This window comes from Haemorhous mexicanus, chromosome 2 (genome assembly GCF_027477595.1).
Source record: "Haemorhous mexicanus isolate bHaeMex1 chromosome 2, bHaeMex1.pri, whole genome shotgun sequence".
NCBI lineage: Eukaryota > Metazoa > Chordata > Aves > Passeriformes > Fringillidae > Haemorhous > Haemorhous mexicanus.
Genome location: NC_082342.1, coordinates 84,262,486 through 84,284,215, shown reverse-complemented (window position 1 = coordinate 84,284,215; position 21,730 = coordinate 84,262,486). Strand labels below are relative to the sequence as shown.

At 37.0% G+C, this 21,730-nt stretch overlaps 1 protein-coding gene across 1 annotated transcript in view; it reads right to left on the bottom strand.

The window, feature by feature from the left end:
* The window catches only part of ITGBL1 (integrin subunit beta like 1), a 125,205-nt gene continuing 103,475 nt past the window's right edge, over nt 1-21,730 (bottom strand). The window contains exons 8-11 of the mRNA XM_059839305.1: nt 17,486-17,602; nt 7,248-7,394; nt 2,368-2,481; nt 1-869 (exon numbers count right to left, since the gene is read on the bottom strand). Coding sequence (XP_059695288.1) covers nt 778-869; nt 2,368-2,481; nt 7,248-7,394; nt 17,486-17,602 — 470 coding nt within the window. The 3' untranslated portion in view covers nt 1-777. The remainder of the gene's footprint in view (nt 870-2,367; nt 2,482-7,247; nt 7,395-17,485; nt 17,603-21,730) is intronic.

The following is a 21,730-nucleotide window of genomic DNA, read 5'->3' as shown; positions in this document are numbered from 1 at the left end:
TAATTTTATATCTTTATTAGTTTCACTCCATATGTTTCTATAGGTTATGTATTTTAAAGTATTGCAATATGTAGATTAGATAACCAACTTCCTGACATATCAATCACAGAAATGAAAAGTTCTCCTGTGGAAAAAGTTCCCATTCAAACATTTTGGGTCTTCAGTCTATGAGCGTCACGTAATTGGACCTCAGTTACACAACTGACCAAATAAAAAATCATTTCTATTTTTATAGGCTTCTTTACAGTTTCTCTCAATTTATGAGTTGGTTCATAATCAGGATTGTTTGACAGAAAAGGGCCAAATAATGTATTTTTCAAATACCATAAAACAAATCAAAATAATTATTTGACAATATTCCGCTAGTGCTACTCTTTTACAGGTGAATTCTTGCATACGGACAAGGAGACATGACAACCAAGTAAATAATGTTAAAAAAGGGTCTTCTTATACCTTTGCTTCAGGTTGCTCAAAGAAATAGTCATTACAGGTATAATATCAGTTCCACTGAATTTACAAAAAATCTCTGGAGAAGTTCTATACGGCCAGTATTTTATGACTTCACCCTCTAGAGCTTGGGCTGTCGTGCTCCCTTGTTTAGTTTTCTGATGCATTTCTTTCAGGAGCAGATCCTCAAATGTGTTCTAAGGTATTCACAACCATGTATGTGTGTGTTCATGCATACCCACACCCAGATACTTCTGAAATTAAATGTCCTAGCAGCCTAAAGAAAAACAAACAAACAAAAAAAACCTCCTCAATCTTTGACATCCTTCATTAAGGGTATTCTCTCCCCAGCCAGATTTCACAAGCATTTCCATTCCATCCTTCCCAGCACTCACAGTTTCCACAGCTACAAACACCGTTACCTAGAATAGAATGAATAAAGGACAATTAAAATACTTGAAATGTACTACATTAAAATGTGTTTTATGGGAAGCAAAAAGCTATGCTAAAGTAGATGTATTGTTCCTTTATTGTCCCCTTTTTCCTTTGGAAGGAAGCAATTACTGTACCACTGCATTAAGAAGCCACCCCACACCTATACTTACATGGCATTAATAGCATGTTCTCAATAATTCCATCAGCAGTATTGCAAATATTGAAATTGTGTATGGTGAAGTGTAATTTTGTACACCAGTGTTTGTACCCAGCTGGTGAGGCTAAGTGTTCACACTGTGCCTCCAGATACAAAGAAAAACAAGATTAACTATTATTCATAAAGAAAAAGCCATTAAAACCTATCAACAGAATAGCAATTAAACCATGGCTTTGAGCATGAAAAACTTTAAACCAAAAATCTCAGAAGTACTATACAAATAAATCCTATCTCAAGCTCTGTATTAAGTGAAAAATATCCTGGCCCTATTTTGCAGCAGTGGAACAGCTGAGACCCATCTATTAATTTTATTTAAATATTTTTATGACCCTTGGATGCTCAGTTGGAGACACCTATAACCTTTGTATCTATGTAAACTCTTCTTCCTTCTGACTTTATGAAGATCCATGATTAGGCATTAGAGCTATAGATAAGCTTCCTGTTCCTGCTGTACTGGCTAGTTGCCTCCAGAAAATGACCCTGGCTAACAGGGCTAGCTGGAAGACACAATTTACTAGTGTCAGTCTTCCCACTCTCACTCTAATTGGCTTGCAGAGTTCTTCCACATCTAATAATTGCTCAGCAAAGATTTTCTAAAATTAAGATTTTTAACAGGACGCAGCCAGTGAGTTAATTTAGCAATTCCCATGCTGCTTCTTGTCACTATGCTTGTCACAAGGGTTTGTTGGCAGCCTGCCCATTTCCATCGACATCTGCCACCTGCATATTCAGACAACGTTAAGGTGAAGCTGCTTGAATCATTTACCATCACATCACAAGAAAAGCTATCAGCGATTCCAGCCTCCCACCGACAACTGTCTGATTGCTAGGAAGCTCTCTTAACCCACACCACTATGCCCCTAACCTGTAAAAATCTATTTTTCTAACCCACCAGTGAATTTTGTCTGTGATTTAAAATGCATTTCACATATGGAATGTCCAGTAAAAGAACGAAGGCTAAGGAAAGTATAATGATGACACTGTGTTCCTTGCCAAAATCCAGTAACTTGTAGTCTATTGCAGAGAGAACTGTTGATAGATTCCATAGCTGGCTTACTTATTTAAATTCATACTCAGGCTTTTAACTGTTGTTTTGAAACCTTAGGTTGATCATTGAGCTGCATGAAGAAACAATTACAGCAGGTTTGAATAAGCAGCAAATGTGCTTCCTCCATCAGTGGGGAAAGGAGAAGCTGGGCTTTGTCTAACATAATTCCCATCAACTCAGTTTGTTTCCTGAAGCAATTAAGTGTTAGCCTGTACTGCACCTGTGCAAATGAGACCATCATGTTTGTCACAGTCTCTGTCATCGCATTCACAGAAATCACCCGAAATGTACCATTCCTGGGGTGAACAGATGCACTTTCCACAGTGGCAGGAGCCTGAAATCACAAAAATTATTAGTCAGAGTCAAAGAGTACTGGCACATCCAGACTAGAAAATAACAACCCAAGTCACACATATGCACACATAGGCACATGTGCACAAAATTGCTGCCGAAGAGGCTGTGCATAAAAGAAAATAATTAAGCTAAAAGGCTTTTGAATGAAAGGATTCTTTTGGCATGAGTTAAAATATGATGGGGTGTTACTACTAATAGCTTTGATCCTGCTATTTCAATTAATCGGGTCTCACATTTTGAAGCTTTCTTTTGGTTTTAGAGACCTACAATCAGGGTTTCTCTCCCCAGTAACTTCTATTTTATTTTATTTTTTTGTACTACCAAAGCTCAAATTGTCCCCAACCCATTGTTACTGAAGACAGCAAAATCACACCCAGGGAGAAAATAGTCCTCCTCATCTAAAGCTTTTAGGGGTGACCTCACAAAAGACCAGCAGTGCCCAAGACTAACATCTATAGACCCCCAAAATCCTCACCATCACAAATGAATCTTCTCCACCTTGCATGGACTTACTGAACATTTGCTCTAGGTCAGAAAGGGCTTGTGCACGTAATGGCAATTGGCTCCTTCCTGCAGCGTGCCCTAACACCCCTTGTTGGGACAAGCTGCTCTCCTCCTCCTCAAGGATGTCAGGCAAATCCCCCACAGGCAAAGCAGAGACTGTGGGGTCAAATTCAGGTGATGCCATAACCCACGGAGAACCAGAAGCCTCCCTTGAAGAGAAGACTCTGAGACATCCTTACCCTCAGGAGAAGGTTCGTGGCTCTGAACCGTGGAAAGTGACAGGTGCCCCTGGACAACCATGTGTCAGGAAGCCTGGGAAGTATGTGAGAGAGGCTTTTCTGACACTAGAAATGCCACAAGGAGATGGCAATTCCTCCTGAATGATTCCAGCATTTGGCTGAAGAGACTTGGCTCTTACAGATCTCATCTTCAGCAGCCTGGCCCCGTGCAGATTTCAGGCATGTAAACACTGAAGTGGGGATCTTACTAACTGCTAAGCAAAAATCCTTTTGTGGACCTAGCCCTACAAAGGGGTAACAGCAGAAATCAATGTTAAAAAAAAAGTAAAAAATCCAGACAAATTATAGCAAAGAATATGTGGAAAATTTTCAGCTGTGAGGGGCTGAGTTAAAAAAATCTCACCAAAGAAGCTGTTGACCTTTTACAGAAGATGCTTATAAATGATGCCTAAATTCACTTGAAAATCCTAGCCTCCTGCAATATTTCCAGAATAATTCCATTAAAAACTGTTGAATGCATTATTACAGAAAAAATATAAAGAAGGAAGCTTGGTTATGTCAGAATATAACCTAAACAGAATTCATGGGTTACTCAACAGGGCCTGATCCAAAGCTATAAAATCATGCTTTTCCATCTTCCCATTTCTTTCAGCAACCTCTGAATCAAATCCATAGTAATAATCCTAATACTCCTAAAGAAAAGTTGCATCTGTTGATAGCAACCAATTTTCCATTGCTATTCCCATAAATACTGAAGCTTAATTCTTGAAAACTTCAGAACAGCCTCAGCAGAGTATCTAATTTGTAATTAAATATGTAATTTAATGCTTATTTCAAATTCACAAAAATTAACTCATTGCCTAATTTTAGGGAAATGCTTTAACTTGTAACATATGGAACATGTAAATATATTCAGGAAGAGATAGTGATTAGAACATTTGAGGATGGAAGTATTTGATTAAGCATCTAATTTTTTTCTGTGGGTTTTGAGTATTGCTTACAGGGCCACTGGCATAGAAAATACTGACATTCCCTGCAAGGATCAAAAAAGCTGTTTTATAAGGAGACAGGGGAGGATAGCAGACATATCACAGGGTTGCTCTATAAGAGGTACACTAAGATATACTTGAGGGCAATTTAAATCAAAGACTTCTGTTTAAACAAACTGCAAGGTACTGACATCTGAAAACAATGAGGAACAGTCTAATGATTTTAGTGAAATTACAGCAGTTATTAAGAGTATTACATTGTGAGAAGCCTGAAGTGATTCTGCACCAGCAAGCACTGATCCTGCTACTGACTGATGCCCACAATGTTTAAAACTGCTTTGCAGAAGATACAGCAAATTTAACACCAAGTCAAGCAAGGAAGGTAAGGCTCCAAAATGCAAAATCTGTTAGGGAAACGAATGTAAGGAATCTTCTCCCTGAACAGGGCATGCTGCTCTGGGAGGCTCCTCAGTTTAATTGAGTCTAATGAGTTGCAGGGTGTTTCCTGGGATCCCAGCCAGCTCCTCTCGGATGGGATTTGGCTCATTACCTTGCCCACATCCTGCACCATTACAGTCACCATGTTCAGCCCTATCTTTACTGCCAGGGAGGCAGCAGCGTGGTGGGTGTTGCTGTTTTCCTTGGGAAGAGCTTTTGCTACAGGTGGCACAGTCAGCGAGCCAAGATTCTGAAAACAGCTTTGGAATGTGAACGCCCAACTTTGCTTATATTAGCAGAGTGCAATTTTCTGATAGTGTTCAACAGTTATCTGCTGAAAACCAGGACTCTTCACAGTCTATTAAAACCTACATACAGAAACTCAAGCTATCCTCAGTCCATTTTAGCACTTGCATATCATGCCTAGGTTTCCAACAAAAATGGAAAAACCACAGGTTTGAAATTCCCTTTTATTTGACCAGTAATCATTATTTTTTTTCTCACTGTAATGAGTCAGAAAGAAAAATTTGCCATTTTGGTTCCTGGATAGCGCTTCACTATCTATGAACAGTGTTTTAAATTATGAATATCCAGTAAGACATGATATCCAGACACATATCTTAGCATCAAGAATAGATTTAAAAAAAAAAAAAAAAAAGGAAAAAAAGGAAAAAATAGCTTAACAGCAAAATTTATAATAATTTAATATATATAATTCATAATTAGACTGTCTTTGCATATGATCCCCATCCTGCTCAGAGAAGAGGCAGGAGACAGTAGCCTTCTTGGATGTTTACTGGCCACACACTTCTGTAGATGTCCTAAGGAGGTGATTTCTCTAATGTGTGCTCAGGGGCCAAAGAAATTATATTTCCCCCCCCAAAAAAAAATCCCACCACTCTTTCTGTGTACAGATTTATGGTCACAGAATCATAGAATGGGTCAGTTTGGAAAGGACAACACTAGAGCACCTTTCAGGCTGCTAGAGATTATAAAAGTGACCAGAACCCAAGCCATGCCCCAGCAGCATAGCCAACTGAGGTAAAAAATCCTTGATACCTCTGGAAATTCCTGATGGATTATCTAGTTCCAAAGCCTCAAAGTAAATGGTACCCTTGCAACACACGTTCAAAGCTAATTGTTCTCACAGTAAGACCCACAGGCTGGAATAAACAGCTCTCAGCCATCCTTAGAAAAAGATAGCAGATAATATAAATATGTTAAAAATCAACATCATTTTTCATGTTTATACTTATACAGAATCTTACATGGTGCATTTTATTGATACCAAGCATATTTCTTCACCTTCATGGTTCAGATAAAAAATCTCAGTGAGGCTGAGAATAAAGGTTAACTTCTGCATCAAAACATTAAGAGAAAAAAGGTTAACTTCTGCAATATAAAGGGTAATTTCCATTTCTCATTTCTGTAACTCACTAGCTCTTACACATATACTAATTTAAAGATAGTCCCATCTGGAAAAAATAGAGAAACAATGCAACTTTCTCATTTTTTATGACACTGCATCAACTGAGGCGGAAAAAGCCCCAGAACAAAATTAAATGGTGCAATAGGGAGAATTCTGATAAGTGATAATACAGATAGATGAAGCCTGGGCTGGAAACCCCATTTAAATTTCCTCTGCACTGAAATAAAAGTTACCAAAGGGAAAACTGGAAATCTGCCTGATGTAGAGGGTTCCTAACTGGTTTTTCCAGCTGGCAGATTTCTTTCCTGTCTATGCAAGGGACATACAAATATAGGAAATGACACACAGAGTCTGGATTGAGTGCATTCTAGCCTCCAACCAGTCTTTTTTTTTTTTTTTGTCTATTCTCCTTCAGACATATTATATACAAAAATAGGCAATTTGCACTACGGGGGAGCTAAAAAGCCCTCTTTCCATTAATGCAATTTCCTAGCCTGAAAGACTGCAAGGTAAGAACCTCAGAGAATAATTTCAGATAATTATCAGGATTTTCTAACTTTTATTCTACCCTGTGGCAATTTTTTTAGAGCTGAACTGAAGCTGATGCAACCAGATGAATGAAAATTAGTAAATGAGAAAGTCTGTAGCATTCATTTGTGGGGGTTGCAGACAGCTACTTTTCCTTTGTAGCTGTTTTGGGGAGCAGAGGGATTAGGGTACCAAATTGCTTTTAAACACTTTCCTCCACATACCATTGTCCAATATTAATATATGTGCCATCTTCCCCACTGGAGTGTTACTGTGGGTAGTGCCCTTTTTCCCCAGAGTGGAAGGAGCACTGACATTTAGTTTATAATGTCCAGCTGTTCCACACAGACCATCAGCTAAACACATTTAGGAAATTATATGCTACTAACAAATTGTATAGGAGAGCAACGCTGCCGAATGTGTACGGCTGGGGTGGGTGTCTGACAAAAAGGATGCAAGTGCATTACAGAGCATCCCTTAACTTCCTTTTAATAATGAGTGCCTTTGAAAGAGAGGGTTACTGAACAATAACCCCCTGCCATGCACATTAGTCTTCCAGAGCATGATTATTTTCCTCTGTCAGGCACTGACACAGGGTAGCTCAGCTGCCAGATCTTACCCTTCCCGGAGCACAATATGCCATCCGCTGACTCGCAGAGACTTCTGCTCTCCTCCTCCGTCATGTTGCACTTCCTTGAGTGCTGGCACAACTTTCCAAACCACCCATCCTGGCAAATGCATCGGCCACATGAGCAGATACCATGGCCTGTAATGATACCAATGTTGGTTAAGAGCAAGACAAGCAGAAAACTGTCACTGTGGTTGCAGAAATCTGTGACTGTGGTCATAGCACCAGACCTCTTCAGTATGAAGAGTGTGCTATGGGGTAGACTGACTGATGGGTGGACAGCACAGCTTCCCAGCAGGATGGTCTTCTCCAGTTCTATCCTTCTTCTGTTAAAAAGGGTAATGCCCTAATGATGAGCAGAAAACAAGTGAGGGATAGGTCAAGGGAACCCTAGAACGTGGGTGAGAAATAGACACTAGAAGCCATAACTCACACTTTAAAGAAGGGAAGGGTAAGATAAAATAGAATTTTAAAACAATTATTTGTATAAAGGTTAATAAAAAATTGAAAATATGTTGAATATTAAACTGAGTACAAAATTTTGCCAGGAAGAAGGGAAAAGGGCCAACTAATATAGACAAGAATATAGGAAGGGAGAATAGAAGTAAAAGAAGTAAGAAATGTCTCCAAGCCAGAATTACATTTTTCAGCTTTGAATAATATTTCTTCATCAGAGACAATAATTCCTTAGCTAATTAGTTACCAGGGAAGCAAACACACAGCAGTGACTTTTGCCCTATCCTTTTTTCTATGTAGGGCAAGGGAGGAAAAATGAAGCGACTGAGATAATTTGGGTCCATGGACTGGGAAGAAGGGAACAAGCTGTAGGAGTATCTGGGAAAGCATGAAGCTGTAGGATGCAGGGAAGCAAACCAGCAATTTAGTTTTCCTGATTAGTGGATTTCTCATGAGCCTCCAGTGCAATTTGATTTTGTAAACTGAGAGGCAACACTGGCAGAAGGCCAGAGGAGAGACAAACCTGGTAGTTTGCTGAAAGTGAAATGCATTCAAGTTTGCTGATAGTCAAATACTTTACAAATTTTCACTACAAAAATACTGGGAACTCAAAAGACTTGTAGCTGTCATTTCCAGCATCTAAAAATTCAAAATAATTTTTGTATCCCAGAAGATGTATTTATATTTGGGATTTTTTTATCATATTATAATATTGATGTCTAATATATTTTTATCATATTTACCAAATCATTATACACCTTTAAAGGCTCAGTTAACAAAGACACACTCTTATTATGACAGTATTTCTACCCCCTTCTAAAAATTGAAAACTAGCAATGATAAAACTTTGATGCTACTTGAAGTCTTGCATCAAACTGGGAAACAAGAACTATATGACCACCCAAAATGCAAGAGGTAGAAAACAAGCAGATGTACTTTTCCCATATGCCCCTTCCAGATAGATGTCATGCAATTGGCTACATGAACTAACTAAAATTAAGCTTCTGTCAGAGCATTTTTATCAACCTCATTTATTTTTAATTAGTAACACAGAGATTAGAACTCAGATTAGCTCCACTAACTAAGAGCAAAATATACAACTGGATGTTACTGTTGGAAAACTACTTCTGAATATACAAATACCTCTACTCTTTTAGCAGTGAATAGTATGAAATCCATTACAATTTCACTGATAAAATAATTTTAAGGCATTTTTCTCTCAGTCATTATGTGTTACTGAATGAAGAGACTGATCATATCTGTAAACCCTTTACACAAGTCAAATAAAAAGGTAATGAATAATCTATAAATTTGCAGCAAACAGAGCTTGCAGTTTACCACATAAAATTTGACTTGCACTTTTCTGTAAAGGAAATTTCTCTCCTCCTTTATGCCATATAAATGTTCAAAACATAAAGGATTCTTTTGTTTCAAATAATCCATTAAAAAAAATAATATTTGTTCCTAGCTGACACCAGCTTGGGCAGCTGCAGCTTTTTGGATGCCTCATCCATTGAGGTGGCAAGTGTACAAGTGTTCAGCCCACTGCTTGTTAAATCTAAGCTATCTGATGTGAGTGTGGTAGCCTGAGAACAACTGCTTTACATGGTCTAGTTGTGAATATCCTCCTTGCACATCACAGAAGAAAGGGCTAATCTGAATAGTTAAATCAATATTTTATCCTGTTAAGCAATTCTTTTTGGCTGGAGTTCTTCAAATAGATATTTTTCTCTACCCCTAACCATTCAGATTAAGCATATACACTGAGAAGTGTTGATCTATCAATATTTCAGATCTAAAAGAAAACAGTTAAAATAAAATAAAATTGCATTGCAAATGCTTATTCATAAAAGGCTATGTTAATGAACCTTAAATAATCAACAATGTTTTAAAAATTTATCTCAAAGAATAAAGACTTTGATGTGGAAGAGGCAAAGACAAAAAAGATGGTGTCAAAAGATGGTGTCTGTCATTTTGCTTAGAATTCTAACTCAAATAACCACAAGATTTAAATGTGAAATATGAATTCAGCAAAAAAGCAAGATGTGGCAGATTACTAGCAGGGGCTCATTATAACCCAAATCAATCTGAACCAAACTGGGCACCATGATGAATTATTACTTGCCAGGCCTGGAACTGAAATTGTGTTGTAGGAAATTTTGGTTTAGGATTACTCATGCAGCTGTTGTCGGTGTTCCCCAAAAACCTGCACAATCATTTTGTAATAAAAAAGGCAACACTACAGGGGAGCACCAGCACAATGAAAAGGTGAAGTAATCATTACAGAGGAAGTTGGTTCTTATTTACAGGCTAACTATTACAAACAGATGATGTTGCTGAAAAGCAAACTGAGGCCAGACCCAAGCAAAATTTGGCACCTCATGAACAGAAGTTTCTCAAACTAATTAAATATAATGTATTTTAAATGGATGAAAAATAAATATTTTTAAAAGTCTAATAAGAATATGAAAAATTGCAGCATAACACAGGATCCCTGATATAGAACACTCCAGAAAACGAAACAAACATTTTTCTCTGTATTTAAATAGAAACAGGATTTTCATTTTTATTTTTCCTTCTAAATCAGAGGACTTTCCATTATATTATTAACAGAAGAGAATACTAAACCACATATATCTGCAAGAAATATTTCAAGGTGAGCAGGCTTCATTACCCTGCCCAAATATGCTAAACGAGCTACTAAAAATGTTCTTGGAGCACTGATTTTTATTTTTTGTTTTTTACTGAACACCAGAAGACCAGAACAGTTGTAACAACTGCAGCTGGAGAAACCTAATATAAATGTGAATTAAAATACTGACTGTCTGTTACATTTTCAAAGTAGGTCAGTTAGTCTTGTTTAAGTTTAGTGAAGGTGGACCGTGGCTCCAGTTTGAGTAACACAGCAGTCAGGCACCTCAGTAGCACCTTCAAGGGAAACACTGCAGCAAGAAAGGCCAATGTCATTCTCACATCTATCCACATGGAGAAAAGGGAGGAGGAGTAAAATTAGAGCATTGATGAGATGGTGTTAAAGTCCTGCAACTCTGTGATATCCATGTTTGAAGAGATTTTGGCAAAACTTGGAAGGCTACTAAAAAGTTCTGAGGAATTCAGAGGGTGTGAGAACAGGTATTCTCAAACTACCAGAGAAAGATAAAGCAAGAGAGAAAACCTGATGCAGACAAAATCATGTAAGAAATGAACCAGCATTTTCGGACAAGGGTGATGACTATTGGAACAAACTTTCAAGAGATGTTGGTGTGGGGTACATGTCTTAGGAGTTCTGAGAGCATGGCCTGCTCAGAGACAGGCTTTTGCTGCACAAAGAGCACAGAATTCAATGTAGGGGAAGCATGGGAATAGTGTCATGGCTATTTAAAGCCTAATAAAAGAGGTTCAGTAGGAAAGCCCCTTTTGGAGTCAAAAAATTAATATCCATTAATCAACTTGAATGTTAATGTACTAGACATTTCTTTATTTCTCATTGGAGCAGAAAGATTAAATTAAAATGCTTTTTGCAAACCTGAATCATATTTTATGCTATATGAAAAGCTAAACAAACTTAGTTTTCTGTGCATCTATTTTAAGTGTTGACTTTTCATACACCTACACAAATGTCTGAGTGACCAGGACATAAATCTATAGTGCATTTTAAAAAATTAGAAAAAATTAAAATTAATTTTATTTAATACAGACTGTGCAATGTCATTAGTACCTGTACTAGCTGCAGTCATCACTCTTGAATCTAATACCAACTGGTTCTTTCAAATTTATCTGTTTCTACCTCTGGATGTGCATCAGAGCTAGGATGAAGCAGTTAAACACAAGGACACAGGCACTGAATCATTAACTCTCCTCTTAGAATTGTCAGAATAAAACCCTAATTCACATTCATTTTTTTCCAGTTAGACTATGAGTTAGCCACTCTTTATACCATCATTTTCACCTTTGTTAGCACCAGCTATACTCAGTAAACATGTATGAACTGTTGGTTTGGTTTTCTGGATTTTTAATTTTTTTTTTCCCCCAGGAGAATAAACTGCATTTTTCAAAAACAAATGCCATAATAAAAATTCTCTGTTGATACATATATATAGAGTATATCTATCTAGTATATTCACTATCTATATATAGTACTGAATTCTGCAACAATTATATGTTCTTCAGATTCCTCTCCCAAAAGAATATGGTCCCTGCTCTAAAGACTTTTTGATAGAACAGATGAAAGAGCTGGTGGATAGGATATAAACTTTTATCTTAACATGGTAGGAACCTCAGAGAAATTAGAGGCTCAATTCAGATGCCCTGTGGCATTGAACATGCCCTAAGGCACCAAGGACATCCTCATGCTGGCAGCAGCCAGACAGGCACTCCTGTGTCCTTGTGAAGCCAAGGTGGGGTCAGGCAAGGGTAGTCTTGGGAACACAGGTGATGAAAAATGCTTTAATTTAGGTGCCTGAAGACTTTGAAATTATGTGCTGTATAGCTGGAGAAGCCATGGTAGACTCAGGAGTCATATTTCTGAATTCTCAGAGCAGTCAGTGCCAAAACCTGTCTTTGTTTGGGAGAGTGAGAGGTATTATTTGCCTTTCCTAATTTTTTGTTTTGTTTTTACATATATTAGAGAGTTCTACAAATGTCTTATATACTTCTGTTTCTGTGTATCAACATTAGTGCAAGAAATGAGGAAATTGTCTGACAGCAACTGTGCCATACTTAGCTTTGCTTAATGAAGCATATAATTAATCATAACTCTCTCATTTCTATGGTTATGGTCTTCCTGGTCCACATAAGAACATGCTATCTGAAAATATCATGCTTCTGCTCCACTGAAAAGATGAGAAAAATAAATGTCATTCATGATTTCTGTAGCATGGACCCAGGACTTTCATAAAAAAAGAAAGATTTTACATTTCCCATTGTATATCTTATGTTCCAAAAAAAGAAAAAAAAAAGAAAAAAAAAGGCAGACCTTCCTCTGAATCCAATTATTTAGCCTGGCTGGATGGTAATGAAAATTTTATATTCAAAGGAACATGGCAATTAGGGGCAACTTATACCAGATTTTGAGAGGGAGCTTTTCCATTGTACATCCTGGTGATGACTGCAATCCTAGAACCCATCATTATAAGAATGTGATATGGAAGTTTCTGTCTCAGTTTTAAAAATTTAAAGCATTAGAAAGCTGGGAATTGTGGCTTAAGTTATATGCATGCCTTATAAACTTCAGATTTTCCCTTGTTCTCTGGCAATTCATAGAGAATAACGTTGGAAATCTTAATACTGGTGCAAACGATGCATGGATGAAAATGTGTCAGTAGGTGCCAGAAGAAACCCCAGAATGAGATCAAATGACCTGCATTGAAAACCAACACACATTCACAGGAGTAAACGAAGGAATGTGTTATTTTGTCAAAATCAGAAGGTCTGCACTCTCACAGAACAATATGATGAATTTCATGATGACTTGTTGGCAGAAGTGTGTGTGCTCAACAACAAAAGACGTCAGTGCAGACACAGAAAAAAACTTGTGTCATTCTTTTCCTCATAACCCCAACAAGAACAGCATGTCAGAAACTAAGAATGTCAAGAACTAAGAATGCAAAAAATCAGGAGGCACAGATGACTGGTACCAGACAGGTACCAGACTTTCTTCAAGTTTACAGAGATAAAAGTAAGAAAAATTGTGAGTCAAAAGGATCACCCTAACTTTTGGGTCCTGAATATATAATAGAAGTATTTAATGACCAGTTTTTAATTTTCAGTTGAGAAGAAATAAAAAGACCTACCAAAACTTTGATGGATGGCATCTCTTATCCGTGTTCTGTGCCACACCCAAGGAATCCTGACCAAACTATTATATGCAGACACTTTGATGGTTGTATTTGGGCATGAGAATGCAAGAGGATGAAATCAACAAAACCTGTGTCTGAGTGGGGAAAATTAATTTACTAGTGGATTTAGTAAAAAAATATGAACCTCCCCTCCCATAAATCTCAAGCAAAGTTTTTGCAGCACTGTTTTCTTACACTTAGAGAAGACAGAGGTGTGAAGGCAAATCTGAGTAAGGAGGGAAATAAAAACTACCTCAGCATTTGCTCCAAGAATAAGTCAACTCCTCCAGCTTCTGGAAGCCTTTTTAGTATAACTGGAATTTCAATCTAATGATAACTAAAGTCATTGGTATGAAACAAAAAAAAGATAATCTGCATTTACTCTTTGATGTGGCATGACACAGCTAAATTCCCTACAGTGTTAGGGTTGCATTTTGGTGAGGATTGTATTTTTATGTGCTCTGGCCAAAATAATTAGCTAAAAAGTCACCAAAATGGAATTGCTCTCTTGAAAATAAAGAAATCAGACTTAAAGTGTTCCACTGTCACGAGTGACAAAGAACAGGTTTACTGGAATGACCAGTCTTAGTTGTTTCTTAGTGTTAAAGACAGTGCAAACATTTATGAATAAACATTAAAAGGCCTTATCAAAGCTAATGTTCTTATTGATGGCTCACTATTTGAAGCACAGAACGATAGATTGATCTAATACAAAATTGGTACATCCATAGTAATACGAAAGAGTCTTGTTAAGTATACCTATCTTGTTACATATGAGTTACCTGTTACAAGTTAAGCCTTTGCTAGTGATCCTAGTTTTAATCAACTTTTTACTATTTTTGTTTGGTTTAATTTCATTGCAGAGTTCTTAATCAGCATAATTCTACATGAACTTGTGGTATGCAGAGGACAGCAAATGTTTTGTTGGATTCCTTTAATGGCTGCTACTTGGCTGTGACAAGAACTCATAGCTAGGCCAATAATCATTCAGAGAACAAATTGAAGTGAAGGAAGTTAAGAGCATTATTAAATCCATTTCAAACTGATCTTTACTGTTGTTCTGAGTTCCTGTTCGCCTGCCCTCAATCCTGAAACAGAAAAAAAATCTTAAGGGACAGTAGCTGGCCCAGCAAGGTGGAGCAGCTAATAATGAAATCACTGGAAAACATGACTGGACGCAGAAAGGAAACAAATACTGCTGGAAACCTTAGGACACATCTGCAGCAAGCAGCTCAGCCATAACCTCAGATGGCAGAGAGAAGTATGTCTCACCAGGTTACAGGATGAGTAAATATCAAGCCTGGTGTAAAAAGGCAACAAAAGCATTGCCAAGGACTTGTGCTGGCAAACATGATTCTCTGGTCATGTGTGCACAGCAAAACCACTTAACTTGCCCATGAAAGACTCAAAGAACTAAGAGAAACCAAAACAAATGTGATTTTAAATACTTCTGTGGATCAACACTGAAGTATACCTGGGAAAATTTTACATAACCAAAAAACCTGAACAGTAGGGCAAGGGCCATTAGGTAGAGCATCTCTATCTCAAAAAGGCTGCAAGAGGCACCTTCTCCAGTCTTAGCATATCAAGTCTATGTACAGAGGCACAGAAAAAGGAACATGAAGGAAAGACCTGGAAAACAGATCAAGGAATGTGAGTCTCCCCCTCCACTCCACTCTGGTGAGACCCCACCTGGAGTATTGCGTCCTGCTCTGTGGTCTCTAGTACAAGGAAGGAAGACATGAATCTGTTCATGCAGGTCCAGAGACTATCCCCAAAAATGATCAGAGGCATGGAGCACCCCTCTTACGGCTGAGAGCACTGAGATTGTTTAGCCTGGAGAAGAGAAGGCTCTGGGAAGATCTTACTGTGACCTTTCAATGTTATAAAGGGGGAATATAAGGAAGATGGAGAGATATTTTTTTTACCAGGGTCTGTAGTGATAGAACAAGGGCCAATGGTTTTAAACTGAAAGATAATGGATTTAGCTGGGATATAAGAAAGATATTTTTTTATGATTAGGGTGTTGAGACTTGCAACAGGTTTCCAAGAGCTGTGGATTCCCCACCCCTGAAAACGTTCAAGGCTAGATTGGATGGGGCTCTGAGCAGCCTGGTGTTAGTGAAAGGTTCCCCGCCCATGTCAGGGGTGGTTGGACTAGCTGATCTTTAAAAGTCCCCTTCAACCCAAACTGTTCTGTGATTCCATAATTATATGAATCAATTTCTAATAGCAGAGTGCTGTGAAATCTATGCTGAGTCCTCCTGCAACCTCTGTCTTTGTGGAGACATTAAGTCTCTATTCTTGGTACTGCAATGATGGACAGCCGAATTTTTAAGCGAATGACTCACTACCATCCTGCAGAAACATGGCCATGCGATCTCATTCAGTTGTACCCTAATTTATCACAGCTTTCACCTCATGTCTTTCTATCGTTGCATGGACAGCTGGTCTGGAAAGCAAGCTATTAATCAGTCTCTGCTGGCTGGAGAAGGCCAGTAACAATTCTTATTCAAATCATTTAGGTTGTCATTCACATTTCTCATTTCAGCATGCACTTAACCTGAAAACACTGGTCTTCCTTCTTGGTGCTTACAGGCACTCAGTGCTCACTGTCAGACCCCACACAGTCCAGCTTATAATGCTCTGAAGGCAGATTTACTAGCAAGAGCTTATGTCCTTACTGTGATTGCCTAGGCAGCAACAGTGGTAGAAAAATAGCAAGGAAAAGAGGACAATGGAGGATAAAGGAATAAGCAGTTCAGCAAGATATTTCAGGAAGTTCAGGCTGAGACAGAAGCATAGACAAACCCAAAAGAAAGAGAGGGATACTAATAATGTAAAACAGTGACATCAACAGAAGAGATATTTTTATCATGGACGATGATGAATTTTATGTCCCAACTATTTAATACCTAACAAATATGAAACAGACTTTCAGTGTTTTTTTTCAATGTCTTTTACACAAAATTAAAATTTTTTTTTTTTCCCTAAACACTCATATTATTGAATTACTCTGAAAGTTGTAAACTTTTTTTTATGACTGGTTAGAAATTCAAACGAAAATTTTCTATATATGTTTATATTTTCTGCATGGCAGACACCTTGAAGGAATATTCCCGGTAGTCAGAATTTTTTATATAGATGAGGAAAATGAAGCAATAAATTCTTTTTTCTGCATAGAAATAAGGAATACAATACAGTGTGCCATTGTTCATACCAACAACTTTGTTAACATTTAGAATCAAAGAGTCATTTTAAAAAGAAATCACATAAAAACTAGAAAAAGAGCATTAATGATAAATATTATTTGGCTGCTTATAAAATACCATGTGGTATTCATGCACTTACATATCCAAAACTACCTTGAAATACTGCTGAACACCAACATACTTTACTGAAATATCACAATGTAAGGTTTTCACTGTCAACACTAAAATAAACCATCTGCATCTACAATTACTATGACACTGTCTCTCAAGCATTTTACATTCTTTCATAACATATTTTGCCACTTTTTTAGAAAACAGGCATATCATTGTTAGTGCCTACAAAATATTTAAAAGTTTTACTGGTCATCAGTACCTTTAGGTTTATTAAAACACCCTCAATAAAGCATCACAACTAAGCACAATGAAAGGTTACCTAATGTTTTAGGTTTTTGTTTAAGTGTCTGATGGAACTGATGGAATACAGCTCTTCCATTTATGTGTTAGCATGCCTAAAGTCTTAAAATAAATATTCTCTAACATGTTCAATACTTCTAGTGCTTCTTTCTAACAAAAATCTGCCATCTTATTATCAATCAATGATCTAAATAGTCTACACTGACATTCCACTATAAAATCAAGGAGAACAGAAAGCTATATAGTCAGGATTTAGTTTTGTTATGCTGCTAAATTCTGCTCTGTTATGTGATATTAAGTGAACACATACCCCCACAGACATCGCCATCTGCATTTTCACACTGTCGATCATCACATTCACAGTTTTTGCCATGAACTCTGTTGTCTCCTGGAGGGAAACAAGTGCATTGGCCACATTCACATCTCCCTGTAAGAATAAATAATTGTTAGAGTCATGATTTCAGTAAAGTAAAATAGATTGAATAAACCCCAAGGTTATGCTGCATCCTGACCCCAAAGATAAACTACAAGTCACACTGCATTGATTAAAGTATAACTCATAAACACAATTTTAAAAAACAAACAAACAAACAAAATCATAGCAAAACAAAACTATTCCTCCTCCATGGCAACCAGATGGAAAGTATATCACTGTTATAATCTTAGTGGAAATGGCAACAATAAGCAATCACTAGCATTGCATGTTTTTCATATCTGAACTCAGCATAACTGAGCTGGCCCATGCTTATCTGCATAATTAAATTCTATAGTTGATCTAAAATATTTAGCACATATCTCAGAAACACCAAGACAAATGCGATCAGAATTAAATAGTCTATGCACAGAGCTATCCAAGATACTCTCTATTCATGTAGAAAAATAATTCTTCAAATACTCTGTCAAGCTTTTTGAAAGCCAAATCCCTGTAATTTTTCTTGTCTAGATCTGAGGAAATAAGCACAACCTCTGTCACAGTCTCCCCTTCCATCAATCTATTTAGAGTAGAGCTCCCCAGAGCTTAAAGGGACAACAGATTTATCCAAGTTCCCACAGATTTCACTCCAAAACCCTGAGAGCAGTGAGTACAAAATGGCCAGATGTGGAAAAATTAATATCCAGGACAGTCCTACACTGCACACATCTGAGACAAACTCAGTTTAGCCAACGGGCCCTAACTTCTAAGAGTTTGCCTCCGTATGTTTTTAAATTATTTTATGCAATGCTGGGGAAAGAACGTTCTAAAAATGGCACAAATCATGGACCAAACTCTTATGTTTGATGGGCTTGGGAAGGGATATTGTGTGTAAAGAATGGCCACCAGAGACATGGACTAGGATGCAGAACACCTGCCCTTATTGATTTAATTTAGTCACAGCATCAGTGAAACTCAGCTTGGGTGTGGTCACTGCTCTACTGAATGCAATCCCCGAATTTATAGGATTGCTGGAAAGAAAAAAAATATCCTCCAAGTGCAGCTTTTCATTATGCAACCAGACAGTTCACAACACACTGCACTATTTTTTCCCAGCATTTGCTGAAATATTTTATTAAATGGGAAAGGACTGTTAATGAAAAACTCAGTAAAGGTTTTCCAACTGTAGGTGTCATGACAATAAAACCTTTTAGGGTAAGGTACTGACAAATGATTACTTCTTTTCCCAACTTCTACCCTTGATTTGTTATATTTGTTTGTGGGGCTTTGGGGTTCAGTTTTTTGTTTGGCTTTTTTTTTTTTTTTAATTTTTTAAGGAAAACAGTCTAATTAAGTTGGAATAGGGAGAGATCTTTTTACTTATGGAAAAAGATTTCTAAGCTCATTTTATAATTTCTATATTCTTCATCTTCCCAAGCTTCAACATACATTGAACTTCTGAGCTGACATTTTATGCAGCAGGATTCAATCTAGAAGGACATAAAGGGCAAGAATTTTAGCAAAGACATACAAAAGAAAAGTAGAGTAAATACTTCTTAATACCTTTATTGTATGCATAATTTAAAAAACTATGATTCATTGTCAATTATATGAGGATACTTGTTTCAGAAAGAAACTTTTTATTGGAAGTGCATCTACTACATAATGAAATAGAGTTGTGCTTAGTAATCATGACAAAATTTAAGATATGATTGCCTACAGAAAAAAATGATGCTATTGGCCTGCATTCTCTAAGGTATAATTAATTGTCAAGGACAGCCACATTAGAAGTTGTAAAAAAAATCCTTAGTGCTTAAATATACAGAGAATTTTATTGAGTCTAATTTGTCTCTTTTTATGCATTTACCTTAGGCAACCTGATCACTTTTGCAAAAGTACCACATCAGCCTGTCCCAAGGAACAGTCAGGAACCTGCAGGCTGAGAGGCACCTGATGAACAGGACCCATCTGTTGTGGAGACTGTGACATAAACACAAGAAGAACCCTCAGCAGTCACATCCTGGCCAGCCATTGCTGTAGTTAGGATGCCTCAAGACGGTAAAATCATTTTAAGCAAACTGCTTTGACTGGAGGAGTCTTTAGGGATGGAAAATCCTCAAGAGGAATGAGCAAAGGAAAGTCCCATAATGAGGATCCTGCATGTTCTGTAACTAAGCATTATCTTCTGTAATGCTTAATTTAATAAGTCAGAGTCTAGTGGCTGGTCCCTTGAGCTGCAGTGGGAACAGGCTCCTCTCAGTCCCTGCTGCAAGTAGTATTTATTTGTTTTAGTTAATGTGCAACAGTTTCACCAGCAGAAAAATGGAGGGAAGCCCACCCCTGGAAGATCAAGCTCATTTTTGTCATGTAAGAGATACAAGATCAAAGGGAATTTAGGCCCCACTTTCTAAATCTGTGCCTCTTTTTCTTTTCTTTTTTTCTTTTTTTTTTTTTTGCCTGGCTCTCACCTAAATTACACCCAAATAAGGTTTAGATCATCTGACTGCAGACCTCAGCAGAACTGAAAGCATCTTGAAAATAGACAGAAACTTCAGTCAGCAGGTGCTCTAGAAAAGGATTTCTTTGAGCTCTTTCTTAATATTTAAATATTTTAAAATACAATTATAGTAGTTTATTATGCTGCTGCTGAAATTGATACTCAAATTATTAGTTCCTTTATTTTTACAAATGTTACAAGATCAGCATGAGAAATTAATTTAATGGTGTCACTAAATAAATGCCACTTTGTACTGGCTACAAAAATATTCTGCCTCCAAAAGTAGTGAGATTTTGGTTAGATTATGTAAATTGGGCTAACTCTGAGGAGATAATTTAACAAAGAATTAAAGTTCTATTGCTTCTGAACAGCTAACTATATAGTATGAATCTGCTGCTGAAATATCAGAAGCCACACTTTATTCTGTGATCTTCTCTTAGCTATTGTGATAAAATACTTACCAAACAAATTCCATCATTCAAAAGTAATTTGAAACTCACATTATACTGAAAAGGAATCAGCACTTTACTAAACATACTCCTTCTTTGTATAGAATAATAGGTTTACCATAGCAACCTGATTATACAGGGAAAGATACTGCCATACATCCTAAATTTTCTTTAAATTCCAAGGCATACAGAAACAATTAAACATGGGATGACTATAACATTCTGCACCTTCTCAACCATCTGTGCAAGAGCCACACTTTATGAGTAAAAAGAAAGCAGTTGACCTCAGACATTTTACAGCAAGTGGCTTCCACTCTTCCTCGCAGGGAGGGTAAATGTCATTATCAGAGGGCTTCAGATGAAGGCAGCTTTATAATGAAACTTATATGAGCTATTAGCATTGAAAAGCTTAAGCTACTTACTGCATTGCAAGATGCTAAGAATAGAATAATTATACAAGACATTTATTTGCCTGCAGTCTTAATATTTTAATATTTCCTCACACTTCTTCCTCCCATTGATGTCAATAGGAGTATTAACTTATCACTAATAATTGTTAGTGCTGTTAGAGTGACAAAAGATCAGCTTAGGTTGTTTTTTTTTTTTGTTTTTAAAGGGAATTAAAGTGCCACATCTCATCAAAACACCAGTTCATTAGATAACTGATTCTAGAATTTTAAAGAAAAATGCCCTAAGATTTTAGCTTTTGATTTTATTGCCCATTTACTATAGAATTTTTTCATTCCTCATGTCCAGCATTTATAAAACATAACTAAACAGTTTCTAGATCTACATTAAAGCTATCCCCATGCAAATTGCTGAGTCAATTAGCTGCTTGCATTCAAACAGATTTCCAGTTGCCTATATGGATTGACTGAAAGTCCCCTTTATACAGGTAATTTTAAAACTCTGTGCCAGAAGCATATAATTTTTTAAATAAAGTATTTTCACCCTGTTTTGGCCAGCAAAGGAAGAGATAAGCTTTCAATGTAAAAATATTTACTGAATTTAATAAGATATACTTCATTGTCTTTCCCTGCCTATAACTCTATAGCATAAAGGATTTTTCTGTGCAGGATGATGAATTTTTATCTTCTAAATGAAAACGAATAAACAAAGCCTTTCTTCTGTTTATGTTTTTGGTTTTTTATGAAAAGAAGACAGTGCCAAATTGCAATGAGAGTGTGGTAAAAGAAA